At 35.4% G+C, this 22,348-nt stretch overlaps 2 protein-coding genes across 3 annotated transcripts; both read right to left on the bottom strand.

Annotated features, from left to right (window-relative positions):
• Positions 1–1,881: 1,881 nt before the first annotated feature.
• Positions 1,882–7,779, bottom strand: LOC109048701 (interleukin-1 receptor-associated kinase 3-like). The gene is made up of 13 exons (XM_019066358.2): positions 7,542–7,779; positions 6,939–7,121; positions 6,206–6,249; positions 5,918–5,984; positions 5,583–5,734; positions 5,001–5,065; positions 4,801–4,912; positions 4,595–4,713; positions 4,309–4,507; positions 4,030–4,092; positions 3,261–3,428; positions 2,728–3,181; positions 1,882–2,602 (listed from the first exon to the last, which is right to left on the bottom strand). Exons 1-13 carry the CDS (start codon positions 7,654–7,656, stop codon positions 2,475–2,477), a joined length of 1,869 nt encoding a protein of 622 aa, XP_018921903.1. The 5' UTR covers positions 7,657–7,779; the 3' UTR covers positions 1,882–2,474.
• Positions 7,780–9,023: 1,244 nt separating this feature from the next.
• LOC109055142 (beta-2-microglobulin) lies at positions 9,024–10,814 on the bottom strand. Of its 2 annotated transcripts, none has more exons than XM_019072368.2 (4): positions 10,622–10,814; positions 9,769–10,041; positions 9,645–9,689; positions 9,024–9,517 (listed from the first exon to the last, which is right to left on the bottom strand). In XM_019072368.2, the coding sequence occupies exons 1-3, from the start codon at positions 10,683–10,685 to the stop codon at positions 9,676–9,678; spliced, it is 351 nt and encodes a 116-aa protein (XP_018927913.1). In that variant the 5' UTR covers positions 10,686–10,814; the 3' UTR covers positions 9,024–9,517; positions 9,645–9,675. The 2 variants fall into 2 exon arrangements, with proteins under 2 accessions (XP_018927913.1, XP_018927914.1); XM_019072369.2 differs by having other exon boundaries at positions 9,024–9,542.
• Positions 10,815–22,348: the final 11,534 nt, after the last annotated feature.

Genomic DNA, 22,348 nt, shown 5'->3' on the forward strand with positions numbered 1-22,348 from the left:
TACAGCACTCTGGGAACAGCCTATTCGTTCAGAAATTTCTTTCTGTGTCTTACCCTCTCGCTTGAGGGTGTCAATGATGGCCTTCTGGACAGCAGTCAGGTCGGCAGTCTTACCCATGATTGCGGTTTTGAGTAATGAACCAGGCTGGGAGTTTTTAAAAGCCTCAGGAATCTTTTGCAGGTGTTTAGAGTTAATTAGTTGATTCAGATGATTAGGTTAATAGCTCGTTTAGAGAACCTTTTCACGATATGCTAATTTTTTGAGATAGGAATTTTGGGTTTTCATGAGCTATATGCCAAAATCATCAGTATTAAAACAATAAAAGACCTGAAATATTTCAGTTGGTGTGCAATGAATCTAAAATATATGAAAGTTTAATTTTTATCATTACATTATGGAAAATAATGAACTTTTTCACAATATGCAAATTTTTTGAGAAGGACCTGTATATATTGGCAGAAGAACGGATGTTCAGCGGCTCTTAGTGCAGATGGTAAGTAATTTTATAGTGTTTTTGACGCTTTCGCTGGCACACGAGCAAACAACTCAATATAGATAGGCAAATAGCATAGATTAATATAGGCATAGCACACATAGCTACAGTATAGACATCTATGATCTGCGTCTTTTTTTCTGTTTTCGAGAGTTTGCTCATTCTCATTGTCTCTGTTAAGAAGTTTGCCGTATACATTTATGAATTATCTATAAGCTTTTTATGATGGGTAATGTATGTATTTGATGTGTCAGATATTCTGTGTATCAACATATAAGAGAGTTTTTTATGGAGGTAAGAGCTAATATAATAAATATAATTCAGATAATATATATTATTATTATTATTATTTTATGTTAAAATATGTCAAAGTACTTACAGTTCTACCGCAACCTCAAAAGCCTGCCATTTTCCTCTAATACATTGGAATGTTCAGCAGAAAACATGTGTTGGCTACATAAAACCAATGTGTGAAATTGTAGAATTATTGTTCTTTTCAAGAAAAAAAAAAATTGATTCAATTGGAACCCATTGACAGTACTCTGTCCAAAATCCGCTGTTCAATTGCACACTGCCTCCGCTGGCGGTGTGAAAGCAAAATAGCCGCGCGCTGCTTCCGCTCTGCCTACCTGCTGCTAATGCGCTGCTTCTGCTCTGCTGCAGCTTGCGGTGTGAACCTGGCCTGAGTCACCAAGCACACACAAAACCTGAGTCGCCAAGCACACACAAAACCTGAGTCGCCAAGCACACACAAAACCTGAGTCACCAAGCACACACAAAACCTGAGTCACCAAGCACACACAAAACCTGAGACACCAAGCACACACAAAACCTGAGTCACCAAGCACACACAAAACCTGAGACACCAAGCACACACAAAACCTGAGACACCAAGCACACACAAAACCTGAGTCACCAAACACACACAAAACCTGAGTCACCAAACACACACAAAACCTGAGACACCAAACACACACAAAACCTGAGACACCAAACACACACAAAACCTGAGTCACCAAACACACGCAAAACCTGAGACACCAAGCACACGCAAAACCTGAGTCAAACTTGTACTTTCACTCATTAAAAGTACTCTTTTCGCCGTTTTTAACATTTAACATCAGATGGCAGATCAGTCATATTTGAAATGGGAGAAAATTAAACAAACCTTAAAATACCAACGACATCATCGCTGCTTCGTGGGCTTCACACGGAGCGTGTAAACTGCGCATGCTCCTTGACCTTGCGATCAAACCACGCCTGCGTGATGTCGTCAGACCTGAAACCCCAAGTATTTATTCTGTGCCATACAAAAAGCGAATATCAAACCTAAAACTTTACCGCGCTCCACAAGCGGCAGCCAAATATTCCCAAAATAAAAGTCTCCATACAGTTTAATTTGTTTCTTTAATTATGGTTAAAACATGGTACATTATTTTTAAAACTTGTACGTACATAGATAAGATCAAATCAACAGCCCCTTGTGTTTTTCTCAATTAATCCAGTCGTCAAAAACAAACTTACAGAGAGCTTCTCTGAAGCATGGAGATTTGTAGGCACTTTAAGGAAGTGGGAGCACCGGGATGTGTTTCTGACGTGGTGTGAGATCGCACTCTTTGAAATAACTGCTTTAACGAATTACAAAGTTACAAAGTACAAACAATAATAAACTGTTATTTCCACCCTCCAAAATGACAGTAGTTGCAGGTCTGCGTAAAATATATTGTGGTTAATATTTGTAATAATTTTTGTAGCATCCCCACATCCACTTTTTATCTAATTTTTAATGTTAAAAACTCAGTTTGGAAATAAGTTATGTATGCTTATAAGCAGATAAATATATAAATACTATTAAAATATCTTTAAGTATTTTTAAAAGCAGCACAAACACACGTTCAAATAAAATGAGCTCCAACACTCCCCACTGCTGATAAAAATCCCAGAGTTTGTTTTTTGTGGAGATATCCAATCTATTGCTGAATCACTCGGACTTTAGCGAAAGAAGTTCTTCGGTATTTATTAACCCCTGGTTGTACAGATGAATTTTATTCCTTATTTTCTCTTTTGCTGGATTTGTGATGCCATTCTGAGAGGGCTGGGCATCATCATCTGAAAAAGAAAAATATTGGATATTAATTCCAAACCTGCTTGAACATAAGTTAGTTTGTACTGACAAAGAAGTCGGACACTTCCTAGACAGATTTGTCTGTGAATGCTCCCTTGACTCTACTTGCCTACAGTTACATATAAAACAGACTGACTGAAGCCATTCGCACAGCAGTCCTCACACCCCTGCGCTTCGGTTCCAGTGCTACAGCTGCACTCCACAGGCCAGCTCCCATATAAGTCCAGGTGAGCTGCAGAGTCGGAATGCAAACTTTGTGATGCTGAAACCACTCTGTCATTTTCCAGAAGACATTCCCTGAGGGAATGCGACAAGTTGTGATCTCCAACACTCAAGAAAGTGACCTCAGACTGGCTGCACTCGCAGGGTTTTGCGAGATTGGGAACTCTGTGAGGTTGCGGTTCTTCCAGTGGGCTGTGATTTTCATCAACTTCAATGGGGAAGCTTAGACGCGGACGGTGGCCATTGTATGGCTGTTGAAGAGGGACTGTATCATCTAGAGTGTGCGGCTGGTCCTCAGGCAGTGCAGGCATGGGGAGAAGTTGGTTTAGTCTCTGAAGCACCTGAAGAGGAATAAAATAAAGTTTATATATGTTTATATGTGTACTGTACATGTTTGCATAAATTAGAATATTAACAAACCATTTCCATGCTCGGCCTGACTCGCATTTTGCTGCCTGTGCACTCTAATCCGATTCGGAGCAGACAAAGTGCCACAGCAGCAGGCCAGTGCTCAACTTTGGGATCTAAAAACCGCAGACAGGCATCCACAGAGCCTTTTTCCTCAAACTCTGAATGCAGTTCATCTCTCTAAAGAAATGCAATGGCATTAGATAGTGAATGGCAAAGTTAGTTCAAAGGATAGTTCACCCAAAAATGAAAATTCTGTCATTAATTACTCACCCTCATGTTGTTCCAAACCCGCAAGACCATCGTTCATTTTTTAAATACAAATTAAGATATTTTTTTATGAAATCCAAAAGCTTTCTGACCCTGCATAGACAACAATGGAACTACCACGTTCAAGACCCAGAAATGTAGTAAAGGCATTGCTTATGAACAAAGAAAACAAAAAGAATGACTTTATTCAACATTTTCTTCTCTTCCGTGCTAGTACCGTGCCAGTGAACACATGTTCACGACAGTACGATGAATATTTTAATGTTGTCTTTACTACCTTTCTGGGCCTTGAACGTGGTAGTTCCATTGCTGTCTATGCAGGGTCAGAAAGCTCTCTGGTTTTATCAGAAATATCTTAATTTTTGTTCTGAAGATGAACAAAGGTCTTACGGGTTTGAACAACAGGAAGGTGAGTAATTAATAACAGAATTTTCATTTCTGGGTGAACTATCCCTTTAATGTAAAGTAGTAATCATATTACCAGATTCAAAAAAACTTTGGTCTTTCTTACCAAAAACAGGATTTTTCCTGACTCTTGTTTCACCTTCTGTCCAGTACATGTCTCTAATATAACCTACAAGCATAAAAAGAAAATTTTAAAGAAATGTAAGGGAAAAAAAAAAACAGAATTATGTTGGGCCAGTCATGAAAGGCCAATAAAAAAAAAAATGATTCAGCTGCCAGTATTCTGCAGCTGAATCATTGGCTTTAAAATGCAGACATAAATCTTTATTTGTACAAATTTTATCTGGCTCCGGATATCATTTTTTAAACAGGATGCTGCGCTCACCATGCCAAGGCTGTACACGTCCAGTTTGACTGACAGCTTGCCATCACGGATGTACTCCTCTGGGAGATAGCCAAGGTTGGTATGAGAGGCTGTATCCATGACTATAGTGCAGCTCTGGTTGACAGAGTGAGGTCTGAGATGAGCTAATCCAAAATCTGATAATTTGGGCTGTAGGTGTTCATCCAAGAGTATGTTTGAACTGTGAACACAACACAAAACAAGCTCATTTCAATGTATCATCATCACTGGGCATCTAGAAGCTGTAGATATGGCTTCACACTGGCACCTCGTAATGTTTCCACAAATAACAATGCACGGTTGTGCAGTGTGTAGATGGTTGACTGCCTTTGCGGTGCCTTTGATGATGTTCAGCCTTTCCTCCCATGATAAAGGCCTCTGAACTTCCTGTGACAAGAGTAGTAAACACTATGAAATCTTCAACTTTAGACTGCTATGATGAAACATGAGAAAGTTTGCTGGCAGATGATTTACCTCATGAAGCCTATGAAACAGTGATCCGTTATGAAGGTACGGATAAACTAAACAGAAGCGATCTGCTTCTGAAAAGCTGCCCCATAACTCCAAGATATTAGGATGCTGGTAGCTAAGCAGACAAAAATGAGATTCATGAAAAAATGATAAACACCATTTGAAAAGTCACTGGAATATGAGCAACCATTTACTGAACCTACAGTTTTAGAACTTCAATTTCTTTGGTGAATTTTTCCCACAATGCCTTCCAATTAGCTTTGTTTCCCTGTTAAAATAATAAAAAATGTGATCAATGTTTTTCAAAACAGCATGATATGTGTGTGAAATCAGATATTAATTAGTTAGGACCTGTAGAAAAACTTTCACAGCAAAACATCTGTTTCCCCATTTTCTATAGTAAAATAATTTCCAGCAATTAATTAAATAATTAGTACATTAGTAGTAGTAGTAGTCTGTTCTTGTATTTTTTTATATTATTTTATTATTAATACAGAACAATTGCCAGAAAAGAAAATACAATAATAGAATGGAAGATGAATATAATAATAACAATAATAATAATACATTTTTTAATGGTCTTTTTTTTAATTGTAGTTTTATTATTAATATATAATAGAACAATTGCTAGAAAAAACAATAAACAGAATAATAGAATGGCAGATTAAAGTAATAATAAGAATAATAGAAAAAAAACACACGATAATGGTAAAATCAAATGGCAAATTAATGTTATAAAAAAAAAAGGTATGTGAAAATGTTTTAAGATGTTAATAGACTATGACCTGTTTAAAAACTTTCACTGCGAAAGACCTGTTTCCCCATTTTCCGCAGTAGACCTCAGCGAATGCACTTGCTCTGATTTTTAAGTCCTGGTGGAAATGTCTCGTTCCCTCGATGACGTCGGAATATGTGATGAAATACTGCTGTTTTTCACCTGAGATGGACAAATAAGGTTTAATCTCATATCCTTATGAAACCACTCAAAGTAGAAGTGAAAATTTCCAGCTAATATCTCTTTAGAGAGCTACAGTTAGTACTGAATACAGCTACATGAACAATAATGCTAACTGACACAAACACAGTGAAAGTCAATTTTAAATGAATTTGTACAAATTACCTTTAACAGACACAGACTCTGGATTAAGAGGTGAGATTTGACAGGATCCCTCAGTGTTTGGCAGATACTGATTAAAAAATAAAAAATAATGAAAAATACAAAATACAGGGTGAATGTGAAAACATAATATCTAAAAATAATGTGACTAAAGTAAAACCAAAACTGCTCATTTAGCGACTGCACATTTTTTTGTATTCTAACACACCTAAACCAGAATAAAGTCAAGCATCTGACCAGCATCTGCTTTAAAAATCTGTAGGTTGATAACAGAATCATACAAGACATTACCGTGGCAAAGAGAGTGGGCGAGGATGACTTCAGCATGCAGGAGTCTAGAAAAGAGCAGTTTCATTAAAGGCTGCGTGTCGATGAATTGTGGTTTTGCGGGTGAGACGATTGTTAGAACTGCACTGTGGTTTACATGCACAGCTGTGGCTATTTAAATCATGTTTTGTTTTGTTTTACTTCACTACAGTTCATGTCATATTTACGTCAGGTTCCTCTTTAAATTAAAATATACTTTATAATATTGCTACATGGTATAGATACTTTAGCTTCTATGACTTAAAAGAGAAAGCTAAAAGGAGGCAGTAAAATGTAAACAACCCCTACAATAGTTTCCACCTATATATTACACTGTAAAAAAAAATTCAACAAAATAATTTATTACCTCACTGACTAAAAATGTTAAGTTTTGTCAACTTGAAATTTTACGTTACTTAATGTTAAGTAAGTGACAACTTGGATATTTTAGTTGACTTTTAGTCAGGAAGGTAACATTATTTTAATTTGAAACAATTATTTTTCTAATAGTGTAGTTAGTTACCACTACTAATAAAACAATACATTAGACTGTAAATGACTCTTTTTGCCTTTTTAAATTTTTAGTTTATTTTAGTAAATTACAGTCTACAATAACTAGAGTAGCTATTTTGGCATAGCCAACAGTTAGCATGTAACTATACATTTTTGCAATTGAAACACAAGAACCAGAATTAGAGTTCTACGATAAAGATGTTACCTTGTGATTGGAAAAGACTCCTGGCTCGAGCATGACCCATCTCATCCAGAACCTTCAGCAGATCCCCTACAGTTTTATTCTGCTGGGCCCACAACCACATGAGCTCTTGGGTTGGACTTTTCCCAGCAGCCACATACATTTCAACGCATCTCACTTCCAGCTGACTGGGAAGGATGTGAGTAGCTGTGAGGAATCAAACGGTAGTGAAGAACAGTTTAAAAAAAAATTAATAAAAATCTCAGTTGAAAACATCTGGCTTAAACTGCCTGGATTTCTAGTTGGTCCAAGCTGATCAATTTGAAAGCCAAACTTTGCTGGACTCAGTCAACTAGAACCTGGTTTGTTGGTGGTAGACCATCTCGGACTAGATAATGACTAGTATGGACCAACTAATGACTACCTTGCACTGGCAGGAACAACTAATTACCAGTTTCTACAGAGTTAACAGTGTTCAAAAAAGCTTGAACAGTATTTTCCATGGGCTATTTAACATTGATACAGTTCCACATACAAGAAATACAGAGTAATCAGTCATAGCTGAACCTCATACTTACAGGTAACGGTCGTACAAAGTTATAATGGCAAAGTGCCATTTTTTTTTACCTAAAGCTCTCCATCCCAGACCGTCGACCCCGCAGTCCATCAGTCTACAGAAAGACCCCATCAGCACCGGCGGGACGTCGAAGAGGAACGTCGACGGGTCTATTTTACCTGACATGATTCGCTAGTCTTGACGATACAGGTGTGTGAAGTTTGTATAGATTGATTTGTTTCAGTCCTTTCGGACTAATGACTCTACGGTGCTCTCTTGTGTTGACAACTTTTGCTACAACACGGAAATTCCCAAACCCCACCTACTTCCTCTAAATATTTTGACTAATATATTTGCTCGTATATGATAAAGGTGACAACCCATACAATAAAACAAAACACACTCAAAAATCCAGCAATTAACTTTGGCAAATAATTCATACAATTATATACTTATATAATAATACTGATAATGATGATGATGGTTATTATTATTACATCCTTGCACTATTTTACTATACATTTGTATAGGATATGAATTTATATAACAATTGACAGTAAAATAAAGGCAATAATAAAATAAGTAGCCTATACATACAGGTAAACATAAAATCAAAAAAAAGAAAAAAAAGAAAAGCAACTGATACGTGAAGATACTTTTGATACAATGATGCAGTTGTATCAAAAATTATATAGTTGATGATTGATACTTACTCTGTACATAAACTGTTAAAAGATGTTTTGAAGGTTTTAATCCTTCATACTGTACTCAGAGATAAAGTTCATTAGAGACAGGAGAATTTAAATTCAAAGAATTGCTGAGAATGAAGTAGGAGGCCTAGTCTAGCTTATCAAAACATAAAATGAAACAGAAATTGTTAAAACTGTCAATCTATCATAGGTCTCCTTTTATTTGTTAATTAATGTTTTAGCTTGACAAACTCTACCTAGGGCTAGATGATTGCCCGATTTTCTAAACAAAATAATACATTTTGATTTTTCATACTGTGCATTCAGTCAATCTACAACTGTGCATCAATAAAGGCCATTCACTTAAGCTAGATATTAAAACACATACATCTTTATTTACAAAATGTCTCTAAAATGACGAATGCTGGTGATTTTCAGCAGTATGATTCACAACATTTCAGTTTCATTATAGCATTATCAAATTATTAATATGACCACTTGATGTCAGTTGTGCTCATGCGATTGAGGATCAGAGAGGCTCTCACAGTCACAGGATTTTCAGGAAGTCATGTGACTATATCTCAGAGCGCGGCAGAGTGCTTGTAGTTTCTTCAGGCTATAAAACAAATATGATGAAATATAGAAAACCATTGAGGATTTTACTTTTTTAAAAGCCTCTTAGAAAGCAAACTATTACATGTCGACTGTTTTTTAATCCAAACACCGGCTTGGGTTGCTCAGTTGCTAGGCAGACATTTATGTTTTAGGTTAGGCAAGTAACTGAAACTCGCTATAATGTTGATTTAACTTTGAAGTAAAGGTATTAGTACAGACTATTTGAAGCAATAAACACAACTGTTTCAATAGGTTTTCAATTTTTTATTTTCCCCACTTATAATTACATTTTCTCTGAAACAATGTCAAATTGAATCATTCATTAAATACTTGGTTTCCAACTGTTTTTAAAGAGAGAATTGTGTTATTTGTATTTAATTACAAAATAAAGCCCAAAGTTAGGCATAAACATTGCCAATTATTTTACATATACAATCGCCTAACTGCAACCGCCCATACTACACAAAATTTACACATGCAGAGAGGAATGAAACCCAGAAAATGAAAAGAACCCAGAAAATGATCTAAAACATGTAGCAGCTACTTTGGTAAAAATTATGCTTACTCTCATGGAGAAAAAGAGAGTCAACTCAAGGAAAAGCTAACATCGATGAATCATGGAAGTTGCAAAGACATTTGTGTGAATAGTGCATCTTGAGAAACATTGGGTTTGTAAAACTGGAACAGCGGAATATTATGGTTTCTGTAGTTGATGGAAGAAGTCCAAAACATGAGAAGTTAACCTAAGAAAAGGAAATAAAAACACACCTTTATTCATTTTTACAAATCCGAAATGCCACATTTTAATGGTAGAAAAAACTTTGTATTTGGCTATATTTTTCCATTAATAATAAACAAGGTAATACTTACTGTCCTTTGTCCGGCTTTGACTGTTTTAGCTTTACATGTTGGGCTCTACAGAAAAAACATGAGATGTTAAATAAACATGCAATGTCAAACCACAAGGTATCTTCTAGAAACACATTACACTCACCCCAAGAATAATTATTTGTGTTGCTCATGTGTCGAACTTTGCAGGAGTATTCCTCTCCTCTCTCTGGTTTGAAGGAGACGCTCTTGGTAAGGTGGAACTGCCAGCCCTTTTCGAAGGCCAGGTCAGTTTGCTGGGTACTAGGGAGAACTTCGCCATTCTTCAGCAGATCAATGGTGATATCAGGAGGGTGGAAGCCACTCACATGGCAGATCAGGGTGTTCTCCTTTCCATACTCTCCAGGAAAATGGCTGTACACCTGAACCTTGGGACTGGCTGAAATTAGAATTTAAAATATCATTTTACAAAGAGAACATGGAAATAAATATTATTGTAACACATTTAAATATGATAAGCGTAAATCACCAAATAAAAACGTATTTCAACCTTTTTGATTCTAGACAAAGGAAACTGTGAGGGAAATATTTTCATGAATTTTCTCAAAGAAAACAACTTACATCCGAATTTCTCCTCACTTGCATGCAGTAAATAGGTAATGCAATCAATAATAAAACTCTGTTTAGCACTAGGTAACATACAAATTATTTACTATATTTCTCAATGTTAGTCACTGTAGTTGAAGGCCCATAAAATAAAGGCTATTAATATCTTTAAACAAGTAACATGACGCACTGTCGATGCTTAGAAACATCACTTAAAAATACTGATTAAATCATTTGACTATTATATAGATAGATACATACATAGTACTTTACTTTATGTACTTAGATAATTCCTGTGGGAAATGTCTCTTGCATATCAGAAACAATCAACAGAGTAACACAACACAATAAACAAACAAACAACACAATATAGTAGGCTATTTAGGCCTGCATATTCAATATGAACTACTTACATGTTTTAGCTTGTACAGTGATGTACAGCACACAGAACAGGGTGAAAGTGATGATTGCTCTCATTGTTGATTTTGTTGCGAGCACCAAAAACAGTATGCTTCAGCTATCAGGTCCAAAGCAGTTAATATCGAAAGTAAACGACCAGTAACCCTAAATGCACTGTCACCACCGACACAAGCCCAGCCTTCAAAATAAGAGGGCAGCCAATGAGTAGGGTATTGCAGCCAATAGTAAAATTGCTACAAATTGTTACTAGGTGGATTTGTTCATGGGACGTTATACAGACTGTGGCATTGGTCTGCTGGAAGACAATTCTTTTGGAAATACCCTAACTTACCTAAACAATAATAAGACTCCTCTCTCTTCTTTGCCTTCTTACCATTATGCAAATCGACATTACCAAATGTATATCGAAAAACAATATTTATTATTATAGTGCTGATACTTTACTACACTGCAAAAATAATTCTGTAGAATTTACAGGATTTTACTGGCAAAAAAAGTTGCCAATAAAATCCTGTAAAAATCATGCTAATTGCTGTAAAATAGATTACAGTATAATACTGCAAAGCAAATAACAGTTAATTGCAGTATGTGAAATGCACACTGTAAAAATGTGCTGTTAATTAACAGTAATCTACTGGTAGCAGAGTTGCCAGTAATGTACTGTTAATTTAAAGCCCTCTACCTTTAATTCACAGCTCTTCATTGTTCATATTCCTACGGTGATAGCACTGTGAACTTATTTAATTTGAGTCCACTGAGAATTATTTTTATTTTTTTTAGTATAAAATAGCAAACACTCAATGTGTGATAGCGAAATAACTAAACCATGACTTTAACCTAAACAATCACAGATGAAAGTTAACTATAGCACACATGTATGTGATGAAGTAACGAAAAGATCCTCATTGTATCAGCAACTCCACAGTTACTGTCTTTAATGCAACAGAGCATCAGTGCTTGTGGCTCATCATTGACTGAAGCACAGGCTTTACTCTCCAGCACAATGGTGACCCACAAAACTTAAATAACTGACAGATTTCTCTTGTGCAAAAACACATTAATACATTTCAGTTAAATATTTACTCTTCTTATCAGTTCATGACTTTGTATAACTTTTTTTTCTATGGACCTTCACTAATATTTTACTGAAAATAACTTGTTTGGTTTAGTAAATCTGATTGTTATATTTTACAGTGTATTACTGTTTTCCCTTCATTTTACAGTAATTTACTGGCAACATAGTTTCTAAATAACGTTTTTTCTACTGTTGTTGTAAATTAATTACAGTTTATTACTGTTAAATTATATCTCATGCTGTTTTACATCTTTAACCCTTTAAACCCCACAGCAAAATCCTCAGTTTAAGATGAACACTTCTAATGTGTGCACACTATAGAATTAGAGTAACACTGAAGCAGTGCTGAAGTTAATGAGATAATTATGTGATTAATTAAGTGATGATTGTGCATTAGTGTTGAACACCTGCTGTTAACAAGCAGAATCACTGAATGAAAGAGAAACACAAGACTTCAGTCATAGCCTTAGATTATATCAAATGAAATAAAAGACAACATTAAATATCTCAAGATCTGATTAAACAACTCCTAAAACAGCTTCACCTGCTTCACACATTATTAACCAGACAATATTTCTGTTAGATGTCTACAGAAGTGCTTATTGAGAATTAACAGAGCTTTAGATGTTGTTGTTGTTTTTGGGCACTACCATGATGGAGATCAGTGTTTACTTAGTTGGGCTCTTGAACCTTGACTTTATAAGATTAACTTGTGTTTTCAAACACATTTGTTATGGCAAAAAAAGGCTGAGGCAAAATATGTCACATTGTTGATTGCATTTTGCTAATGACATAATTGTCATTTAACACCAGGTTTCCTGATTTTATCCAGTGTTTTTTCTGTTCCCAAAAACAATATACTGACAATGCATAAGAGCAAAATGAGCAGGTTGTTACATTGTTAAACCCATCACTCTCAACAAAAGAACTCAGACATGCTATAAAACACACACATCAAGAATCAGCATATGAATCTCAACAATGGTGACAATCAACACAATAAATAAACAGATCAACTCCGAACATTACAAAACACGATACTAAACCTCAACTCAACACAAAAACAAAAGCAAAAATAAAAGCACATCGTAAGAATAAAAGAAATAAGAGGACAAATCAGTGGCATAATTTATTCATGCCACAATGCATGCTGGGAGTCATGGGTGAGTTTTGTACTGTGTTGGTACCCAGCATGCATTGCAGCATGAAGCTTTTGATTGTCACCATCGTTGAGATTCATATGCTGATTCTTGATGTCTGCGTGTCTAAATGATTCTGTAATTCTGAATGTTTTGTGCACAGAATGTTTATGAAAAGTCTTTCATAATAGTTTGTCATCTTATAGTATCATATAGTTATAGTAACTAACCAGAAACTAATCAAAAATTAATGATTAGCTACTGAATGAGATTAGTGAATCGAGTCAATAGATGATGACTATGCCATCACAAACAGTTAACCAAAACCACTATATAACTTTTTTTTTTTGGTTTTTCTTACTATAACACATGTGCTTTACAAACAGTTAGAGCAGCCAAAAAAAAAAAACTATGATAAAAAAGCAAAGTAACGTCAAAGTCAACTAAAGCAAACACTGATCCCCATAATGGTGAGGTCAAACATTTTCAATAAAACATCTTAACTTTTGTTAATTCTCAAAGACTTTCTGTAGATATATGACAGAAATAAAGTCAAACTGTAATGTGTGAAGCTGGTAATGGTGTTTGTGGAGTTGTTTAATCATCCTCTGCTGTTTTATTTCAGTTGATTTAATCTAAATCTATGGCTGAAGTCAGTTTTAGTTTCATTTCTTGCTCTTTCCATCAGTGATTCTGCTCGTTAACAGCAGCTGTTCATCAGTGTCTGAATTCACTCATTAGTCTTCATTCTCTCTGTCAGGTGGACTGTATTAGTAAACTCATGTAGGGTATAGTGAATGAGGGTGCAGGGTGTGATTTGAAACACAGCCTCTTAGTGTCTTAGTGTCGAATCTGAACACTGTTAATTCAGAGCACTGCAGAAGGCTACTTTCTCAAAAACAACAAATATTACCCAGAATGCATTGTTTTCTACATGATTTTACTGTCTTAATTAGAAAGCAGTATGTTACTGTCAGAATTTGGCAGGTTTTTTTACATCAATTTTTTTACAGTGTAAAACCCACCCGTTAACATCAGTTAATACATTAGCATAAAAAAACAATGAGTAATACATTTGTTACAGTATTTATTATTATTAATCCTTGTTAACATTATTAAAAATACAACTAGTTCATGTCAGCTCAGGTCCATTAAATAAAATGTACTTGTAATGCATTAATAAATGTTGAAAAGAATATTAAACAAGATTAATAAATGTTTTAGAATTCTTTTTTTTTTAGTTCGTGTTGGTTCCTTAGTTACGTAATGTTAACAAAGGAGAATTGAACATTAATTTAAATTGTTACCATAATCATAAAATGATTTGTAAACAGGCAAATATATCTCGATTTTATTTTAAAATCAAATTGTTAGTGAACCGTGTTAAATAGCAGTGTGCTATACTTGCAAAACTATTTTATCTTAACATTTTCACTTTAATAAATTTTAAATTACAAAATTGAGTGACAATGATATACATGTAGTTTTAAAAATAGTAGGCTATTATAGTATAGAATACATTATAAATGTTAATAGATTATACAAGAGCCCCGGATGCCTTTAAATGGGGTACTGGACTACAAGAAAATGCTAATTTCAAAATTTCACATTTAATTTAATGTGTTACTTGTGGTTTGTTTCTAACTTTTGTGAAATGTAAAATCCATTAATATCAGTTTCTCTTTAGGGCAGAGTGCAAACTGAATGCCCAAATATGTAAATCTAAGGCTGGGAAAAATATGAAGAGCTAAATAAAGCATCAGCCATAGGAACATTAAAGTTATCCCTGTTCCTCAGGCTTTTGGGTTATATGGAATAAGGCGGTGAGTCAAAGCAATAAAGAAACGCATATGAATTGTGGTTTGGCCTGGATGCCAGATTCCCTACCACAAAATTCTTCATCTCAGTCTCTATGGATACTAAGCACAATATTATGACACCATGCTTTGTGTAGGGCTGTCATCCAATGTATTAAACTCCTGGGAAAAATGTGTAAAGCTCTACTTTATGCACTTTCTGTGCTGTCTGCTTTGAAAGTGCTATCACTTTAAGGACATTTCCCTGCACATTGGTTTGTTTGCCGATTTGAATGAAACCAAAGCAGATTTACCAGCCTGGGCACATTTCAAATGACTTGTCAGCTTTGCAAATAATGTTTAATTATCTGATAAATTATTAGCATACAATGGGTCAAAAAATATCTCATAGTAACAGATAACTAACCCTGCATATCATATCAAGTAACATTTACTGTATGTTAAAGAAAGATCTCACAAGTTTCTTACTTGTTAAGCTTAATTAAACTTCACATGTCTATTATTGATTTGATGAGCTATACTTGTGGTTACTCCACTATAGCATTATATTGTATGGTCGCAAGTACCCTATAGAAAACCTATGTGAACTTGCCAATTGGTTTTATAGCCTCTTATCTAATGCAGTGAATTTTCAAACTATGTTTTAGTGTGGCTTAAGTCTCTAAATACATTTGTGGCCACTGTATAAACAAAAAGCGAAAGTAGATTCCAAGGCTCGAACAAGATCTCCGGGAAATCATGTGATAAAGTTTGGAATTTTTTTTATTATATAAATATACGGAAGTAAATCTCAAGACCAATGACTATTACCCAGTATTGCCTCTACATCTAAACCCAAAATGAAAAACTATAAACAAACGTCATCTGATTATCTGGTGAGTTTTTTTTTTTTTTTTTTTTCTGTGATCAAAACATCAAACTGTCTTATACTTTTGTAGATCTGAAAATATAGGGCAGTCTGCAATGGCACACTTTTTCCCACTAGCTGTCAGCATTGTACCAGCATTAGAGGTGAAACTAAAATTGTGTACAGAATTAAATCTCCAGCCGGGCAGTCAAAACTAAGTTTGAGGTTTGGACCAAATACTGAACATAACTCTGATATATGTCATTGTATCACAAACTTTTATATGATTTGAACCACCAGGACTTAAAAACAAGTTCATCATACACTATAAAATCTAATGGTTGACTTGGCCATATGACATCCTGTGATAAATATCATAAAAGCGAAAAAAAAAAAAAAAAAAAATCCTATAATGTTAAATTGTAATTGGGGATCAATTAGCAGCCTTCAGTTAATGTCAAACAGAGGAAGTCAGGGCTCTCTGCTTAGATAGATGTTCACTCAAACGTAACACCACCTTGTTTTGACTCGTTTTGCACCTGTCTCATTTTTCATGTCTCTATCTAGAGCGTGCCACAGATCTTGAGAGTTTGCGGTGTAGCCGACTGGGACGGCTGCACAAGCATGTGGTAGCGTTCACAACCTCATAAATGCTGCAGACAGAGACCATAACAAAATCATCAGGCTTTATAGGAGGGATTTTACACTTTACACTGACAATAGAGGCGTACTTTCAGTCTGTCTGTGCAAAAATAGTTATTTTCACTGCAAAAAAAAAAAAAAAAAAAAGAAAAAAAAGAAAAGTTATAGGAGAGCTATTTTGGGATCCCCAATGAAAGAACCATTTTTTGTAGTGTGATGAATATTTTAATATTCTACAGCACTTTTTGTGCAATGAAACGGTTGCATGGATGTTAAAGTTTCTTCATGGAATGATCAATGCCAGTAAAGAAATTTAAGAATCCAGCTATCACAAGCATGCTTCGTGTCAATAGTGCAGAATCTTTAATATCTCTCCTTTACTTCACGCATGGTGTTTCCTTGTTTTAAATGTAAAAATAAAATAAAAATAAAACTTAGTTTATTTTCAGGTTTAGAATCCTACATGTTTCATTCTTAGACTTTGGACCCCACCAGCGTACATCGTCGCCTAGTTTATGGTACAATGTTGCTGCTAGAGCCACAAAAAAGTCCAGACTTCCACATTCTTAAAACTAAAGTTTCAAAAAAGGGGGTTTGTAGCGATGTAACAGAATAACCATTTTGAGTACCCTCAAGAAACTTTCACTGAACAGTTCTTAAAAGAACCATTTTTCTTAGTGTGAAGAATATTTTAATAATCTGAAGAATCTTATTCCACTATAAAGACATTTTTGTGCAATGGTTGTGCAAAGTTTCCAGGGATGTTCTTCGTGGAACCATCAATGCATAAGAATAAAGAAAGTTTATTTTTAAGAGTGTAGGTGTCACAAATTTACTTAATATGTCTTAAATACCTCTTCTTTATTTTACAATTCCTTGTTTCAAAGGTTACAAATTCTAAAACCTGTGTTGTTTAAATCAGATTTTCATCCTCAGTCTGTGTAAATCTTCTCCTAGTTTATGAGACAATGTTGCAGCTAGAGCCTTGGAAAGTAGTTTTATTACATGCAGTGTTGTTGCCATAAGTGATGGAATGCCATCAAACATTTGTCGTGGAATTCTTGGAGTTACTCTAGAATTCCCAGACTTCCCAGTCGGTTCTATTAGCGTTGGGAATGAAAGCCAGATTCTGGAGTACAGGGTGGTTTAGAGAGATGGAGGGAGGGAGGTTCCAGCCATGCGGTTTGGTCTCCCCGCCAAGACTGTGCTTCATTAAAATGAGGTCATTTACAGAGCCAGGAAGGAAAGGGAAAGAGAGGGAGCGCAGGAATGAGACAGGCGAGTGAAAAGCGAGATAGACCCATTGAGGGAGGAGGCGGTAATGGAGGCGAGTTGGGTGGCGGGTGGAGGGGGGCGGCAAAATGAAACCAAGATGAGTCACAGAGCCCAAGAACAAGAAAGAAAGAGGGAGAGGAGGAAAGGGAAATCTTTCCTCGATGACTGTGCGAGTGTGGCCGGATTGTGTGGAGCGGCACACGAGCTCGCGACGCTGGTGACCGCGGGATGAGTCAGGACCGCCGGCGTGAGTCAGTGACAGCATGACACCCGGGTCAGACACACCCTCAAACAGAAGTGCACAAACACCCATCAGTCACACAGCGTAAACAAACACACATTCATGCAGCCTGGTGCACTAAGTAGCACTCACTGCTTGAAAACCATCCATAAATACACATTAAAGATGGAAAATCATACACATATTTATATAGTAGAGTTAAAAACCCAGTTTAATGGGCTTACACACATAAATGACACACTGAGGTTGAACTGAAAAGGTTTGTGTTTCAGTCTCTCAAATTATGATAGAAATATTCCAGATCAGTAAATCACAGTCTATATTTTTATATAGTGAGCAGTTAACTCTGTATTTATCTCCTATAGTTTCATGTCTTTTATATTACTCTACACTCTTTATCTTGTAACATAAAATAATTTCAACTTAAATCACTATTTTATATCCATTTATTTACTTATTTGGTAATTGCTGTATAATTAGCAGGGTAGCATTCAGTCAGCCGATCATCATTGCAAAATAAAGACGAGACCCCTGACTGATTGTACATTATTCATTACATAAGTGCCACCTGTTGAAAATAAGAAAAAATGTAAAAATCCTAATACAGTTTTTTAAAGTACAGTAATTCATAAATAGTAAATTAAATAATAAATTTAAAAAATAGTAACAGTAACAATAATAAAATCATGATAAAATACCACGATAAAAATAATTCAGTCACAGTACAAAATTTTTTTAAATTCAGTCACAGTACAAAAATTAAATTATAATTCAACATGTATTCCTTATTTATTAATTTATTATATATTTTTCTTTAGTGTGAGTATAAAATTGTAAAGCAAAAATTCTAATCTTATATATATATATATGTATATATATATGTATATATATATATATATATATATATATATATATATATATATATATATATATATATATATATATATATATATATAAAAATCGTAAATTAAAATTTATAGTCTAGTATATATTATACGATATATATATATATATATATATATATATATATATATATATATATATATATGATATATATAATGGATGTGGGAAAAAGTTACAATAAAATAAAATGTTAAATCAATAAGAATAAATTATATAAAGAAAGGAAATCAAAAAAAAAAAGTAAAATAATAAATGAATGTAAATGTAATCTGTACTTAGATTATGTAATGTCATGCCATTGTGAATACACAAATACAAACATATTTATGTTTTGGATCCTAATTCCCTATTTTACCGTTTCATAATACAGACATGGAAATGTGCTCACACACACTCACAGCCACAAACATACTCAGTTTGAAGAGGTCCCAAACACAAACAGACAGTCGCCTCGCTCGGAATGACACCCACACACATAAACCCACAGCCACCCACTCGTTCCATTCATCCCATCCACGCTTCCACCTCTCCACACTCTGGCTCTGGAACCCAGAAAAACACACGCCCACCTTGAACACAGCTCACGCAGATTCAGCGACGACCGGCCTCTGACACACACAGGCTGGGGGAAACCAGACACGGTCACATCCGCTCCATATTCAGAAGGAAGCAGGCAGGATTACACAGCCTGAAGTTCTGATGTCCAGTGTGACTCATTCCTATAAACAGACACTTCTGAATGGAGGAGGATCATGTGTGGAAGGGCCATTCAGACATCTCACCAGTGTAGAATTTAGTGTACAAATGTGCTGCTGACTCACCTTGATTTGAGCTGTTTTGATCTTTGAAGGCTTAAATGAGGCCAAGGTGGTCCAAATGTGCTGTGATGGATTAGATATGCCACTTGAAGACTCAGAAAGACCCTGAACTGCACTTCACGCACAATCAATAAACCATGAATTTCATCTTAGCACACCTTCTTTCTTCCTCAAGCTTCTTCATCATAGTTTCACTGTAAAACCTGGGTCGACATTAGAAACAAATACTAAAAGCACTATTTACAAGAATTTTTTAATAGTTATTATAACAAATTTATAATATTCATGAATCATTATTTTTCATGTCTTTGTATTATATAGATTCTGTTTTGTGATTTTATAATATATTCAGAGGTGGACAGTAGTGAAGTATTTTTACTTTACTCAAGTAAATTTAAAAAGTATCTGTAATTTAACAGTGTTTTTCTTTGGAAAACATTACTTCATTCCAAAGCATAATGTCATACTTTTTACTGCAATACATTTCATAAATAAAAGTTATTTGTTTTACCTTTAATACTTAAGAACATTAAAAATGTACTTTCTTGTACTCAAGGAAATCTTTGAATTACTTTTACTTGAGTAAAAGTAAGAAAGTAGCTAATAGATTTCTAATGTAATTAAGTATTAAATTATATTTAATACGTAGTGCAGTAAAACATACAATATTATGTTTTGGAATGTTGTGAAGTAAAGTTGGTTACAAACCAAATTTTATATGTTCCTGCAGAGAGACAAATACAATGTTACAATGACTAATATTCCATATGGATGTACAATTAGTGAGGTCATATAAATTGCATGTACTGTATAATAATTAATTATATTAAAATATAGTTTAAGATGGAGTATCACATCACACTGCAGGACATTGTTTGAAATGTCATGTCAGCTACTCGTTTACACTTGTACACAATTACGAGGCGTGTATGGAAAATATGCTAATATTTGAAAAGGCTTATACATAAGATTATAATGTGATATCTGGGTGTAAGGATTATATGGAAAAGCATGAAATGGGATTTAAAAGGATCTGAAGCGGATAGCTGAGTCTGCGCCAGGGATACAACAGCTGCACCCAGACACACAAGAGACGACAGGAAGTGTGTTTTATTTGCTCAGCAGAGTGGACGGACATCCTTTAGTGTGGACGATACAAGAAACGAACAATTATGTGAACCTCACCTCCGATATAAAGAGAGAAAGAATGAGAAAAGTGAGCGTGAGCCGTTCAGACATAAGGCGGTCTTGCGTTTAAAATCGCGAAACCGAGAGCAAGACATGTTTTAAAATCATAAACTTCTTGATACTGCGCCTTAAAATAGTGGGCCTTAATGCATGACACCCTAAAAACGAAGCTAAACGAGTCGCATCGTTCACGAGAAATTAGTTTCTATTTACTTAAACTTACATTTAGCATAGGCCTACTATGCCAGAAATGGCGCCAAACTGAAGGGGAAGCACATTTTTGCCTTTAATCAGTATTTTTACTCGTTTTTAAAGAATCTATATTTTTAACACTACACTTGGTGTTTTATTACTTGCTTGGTTTACATTAAAAAAAAAAAAATGCTTAATGCTGCTACGTGTTTCTAAAAACTGAAGGAGTGATGGCCAAGTTGACATCTTTCTCTCTTCTGACCAATGTAATCAATCTTTCAATTTTATTTTCTTCTTTTTTAAAGTCATAAAACTGCTACTGGGGCAAATGGGAAAAATTAGATTTGTTTTAGTTTCCATCGACCACTATGACAACTAGCGCTTCGGAGATCCCCAGAAATGTGAAGAGTCCATATGAGAATTTGTATGTTTTTTAATGAGTTGTGGGATCTTTCTGCAGGGTAAGTAAACCAGATTTTTGTTCGAGGCCCTAAACAGCTGGATGTTTGTTAATGAGAGAGCAGGAAAAAGGAGGGAAATGCTCTCACCCTCTCACACAAAGGCAGACCCTTTTTACACGGAAAAGAGGTGGCAAGACCACCTCTGAACGTGGTTGTGGTAGCAGTGAACTCCCTCTCCACCCATTCCTCCCTCCCTCTACTTGGGTCAATCTGGCGGAATTACTGAGCAGCTTGACGATATGAGCTGGCACTAATAACCAAATCCTCAGTTCTGTGGTGGATAGGGGCGAATAGCTGAGGCGAGGTGAGGTGGGGGGTTGCAAAAAGGAGGGGGATGAGTGAGGCGCCCTGTCAGAGCGCACAGAACGGCGGAGCTTTGAAGTGGGGGCCGCCATCCCATTCACAGAGTCTGCTGCGGAGCAGAGGTCAGGGGCTCCAGGGTGGGCTATGTCTCCCCTGTGAGTACACCAAAGAACGGGAGTTAAAGAGATGTTTCGGAATTGGGAAGAGGGAGAGAGTGGATGGAAGAGGAACAGGGGGAGGGAGAAGAAGAAAAAAAAAAAAAAAAAACAAGCAGTCGTCTAAATTCCGTAACATCGTGTACCTAAAAGCTCCATACATGGCCTCTCTGTTTCTAAACGCGTAGCCTCACTGTCCTGCCCTGGAATGACCTGTGGCTTGTATACATAGCCTATACGATGCGTTACGAAAGGAATTAGGGTTCCTAAGAAAAGAGGGTAATAAGTAATTTTTTCCGAAGTTTTACCCTTAAAGAAATGAATTCAGCATTTGGTATGTTTTTTTTTTTTTTTTTACAGCAACACCAGAAACAAAGATCAAAAAACTGAAAAATTATGTGCCCCATTCACACAGAATGCATTTTTGCTTTGAAAAAATGAAAGATGCAGGCAGTGGAATGAGGAAAAAGTTATTCTTTATTAACTTATTTTAACTTGAGCACCTTGTCATGTGAGTGTTATTGCAGAAGTGCAATGATCAAAAACGTCCAGCATGTTTACATAAAAAAAAAACCTATAGAAAATAGTGCAGTGGAATGGAAAGATGGATTCTGTGTGAGCGGCCCCTTACTAGACCTTTAATAGCACGATATTATGATATATG

This window comes from Cyprinus carpio, chromosome B4 (assembly GCF_018340385.1).
Source record: "Cyprinus carpio isolate SPL01 chromosome B4, ASM1834038v1, whole genome shotgun sequence".
NCBI classification, from domain to species: Eukaryota; Metazoa; Chordata; class Actinopteri; order Cypriniformes; family Cyprinidae; genus Cyprinus; species Cyprinus carpio.

Coding starts and splice junctions, on each gene's coding strand:
- LOC109055142 (XM_019072368.2), bottom strand. CDS start 10,685: ATGAGAGCAATCATCACTTTCACCCTGTTCTGTGTGCTGTACATCACT. Junction 10,042..10,621: donor CACTGTACAAGCTAAAACAT/GTAAGTAGTTCA, acceptor TTCTAATTTCAG/CCAGTCCCAAGGTTCAGGTG.
- LOC109048701 (XM_019066358.2), bottom strand. CDS start 7,656: ATGTCAGGTAAAATAGACCCGTCGACGTTCCTCTTCGACGTCCCGCCG. Junction 7,122..7,541: donor TCTGGGATGGAGAGCTTTAG/GTAAAAAAAAAT, acceptor GATTCCTCACAG/CTACTCACATCCTTCCCAGT. Junction 4,508..4,594: donor ATTTGTGGAAACATTACGAG/GTGCCAGTGTGA, acceptor TTGTGTTCACAG/TTCAAACATACTCTTGGATG.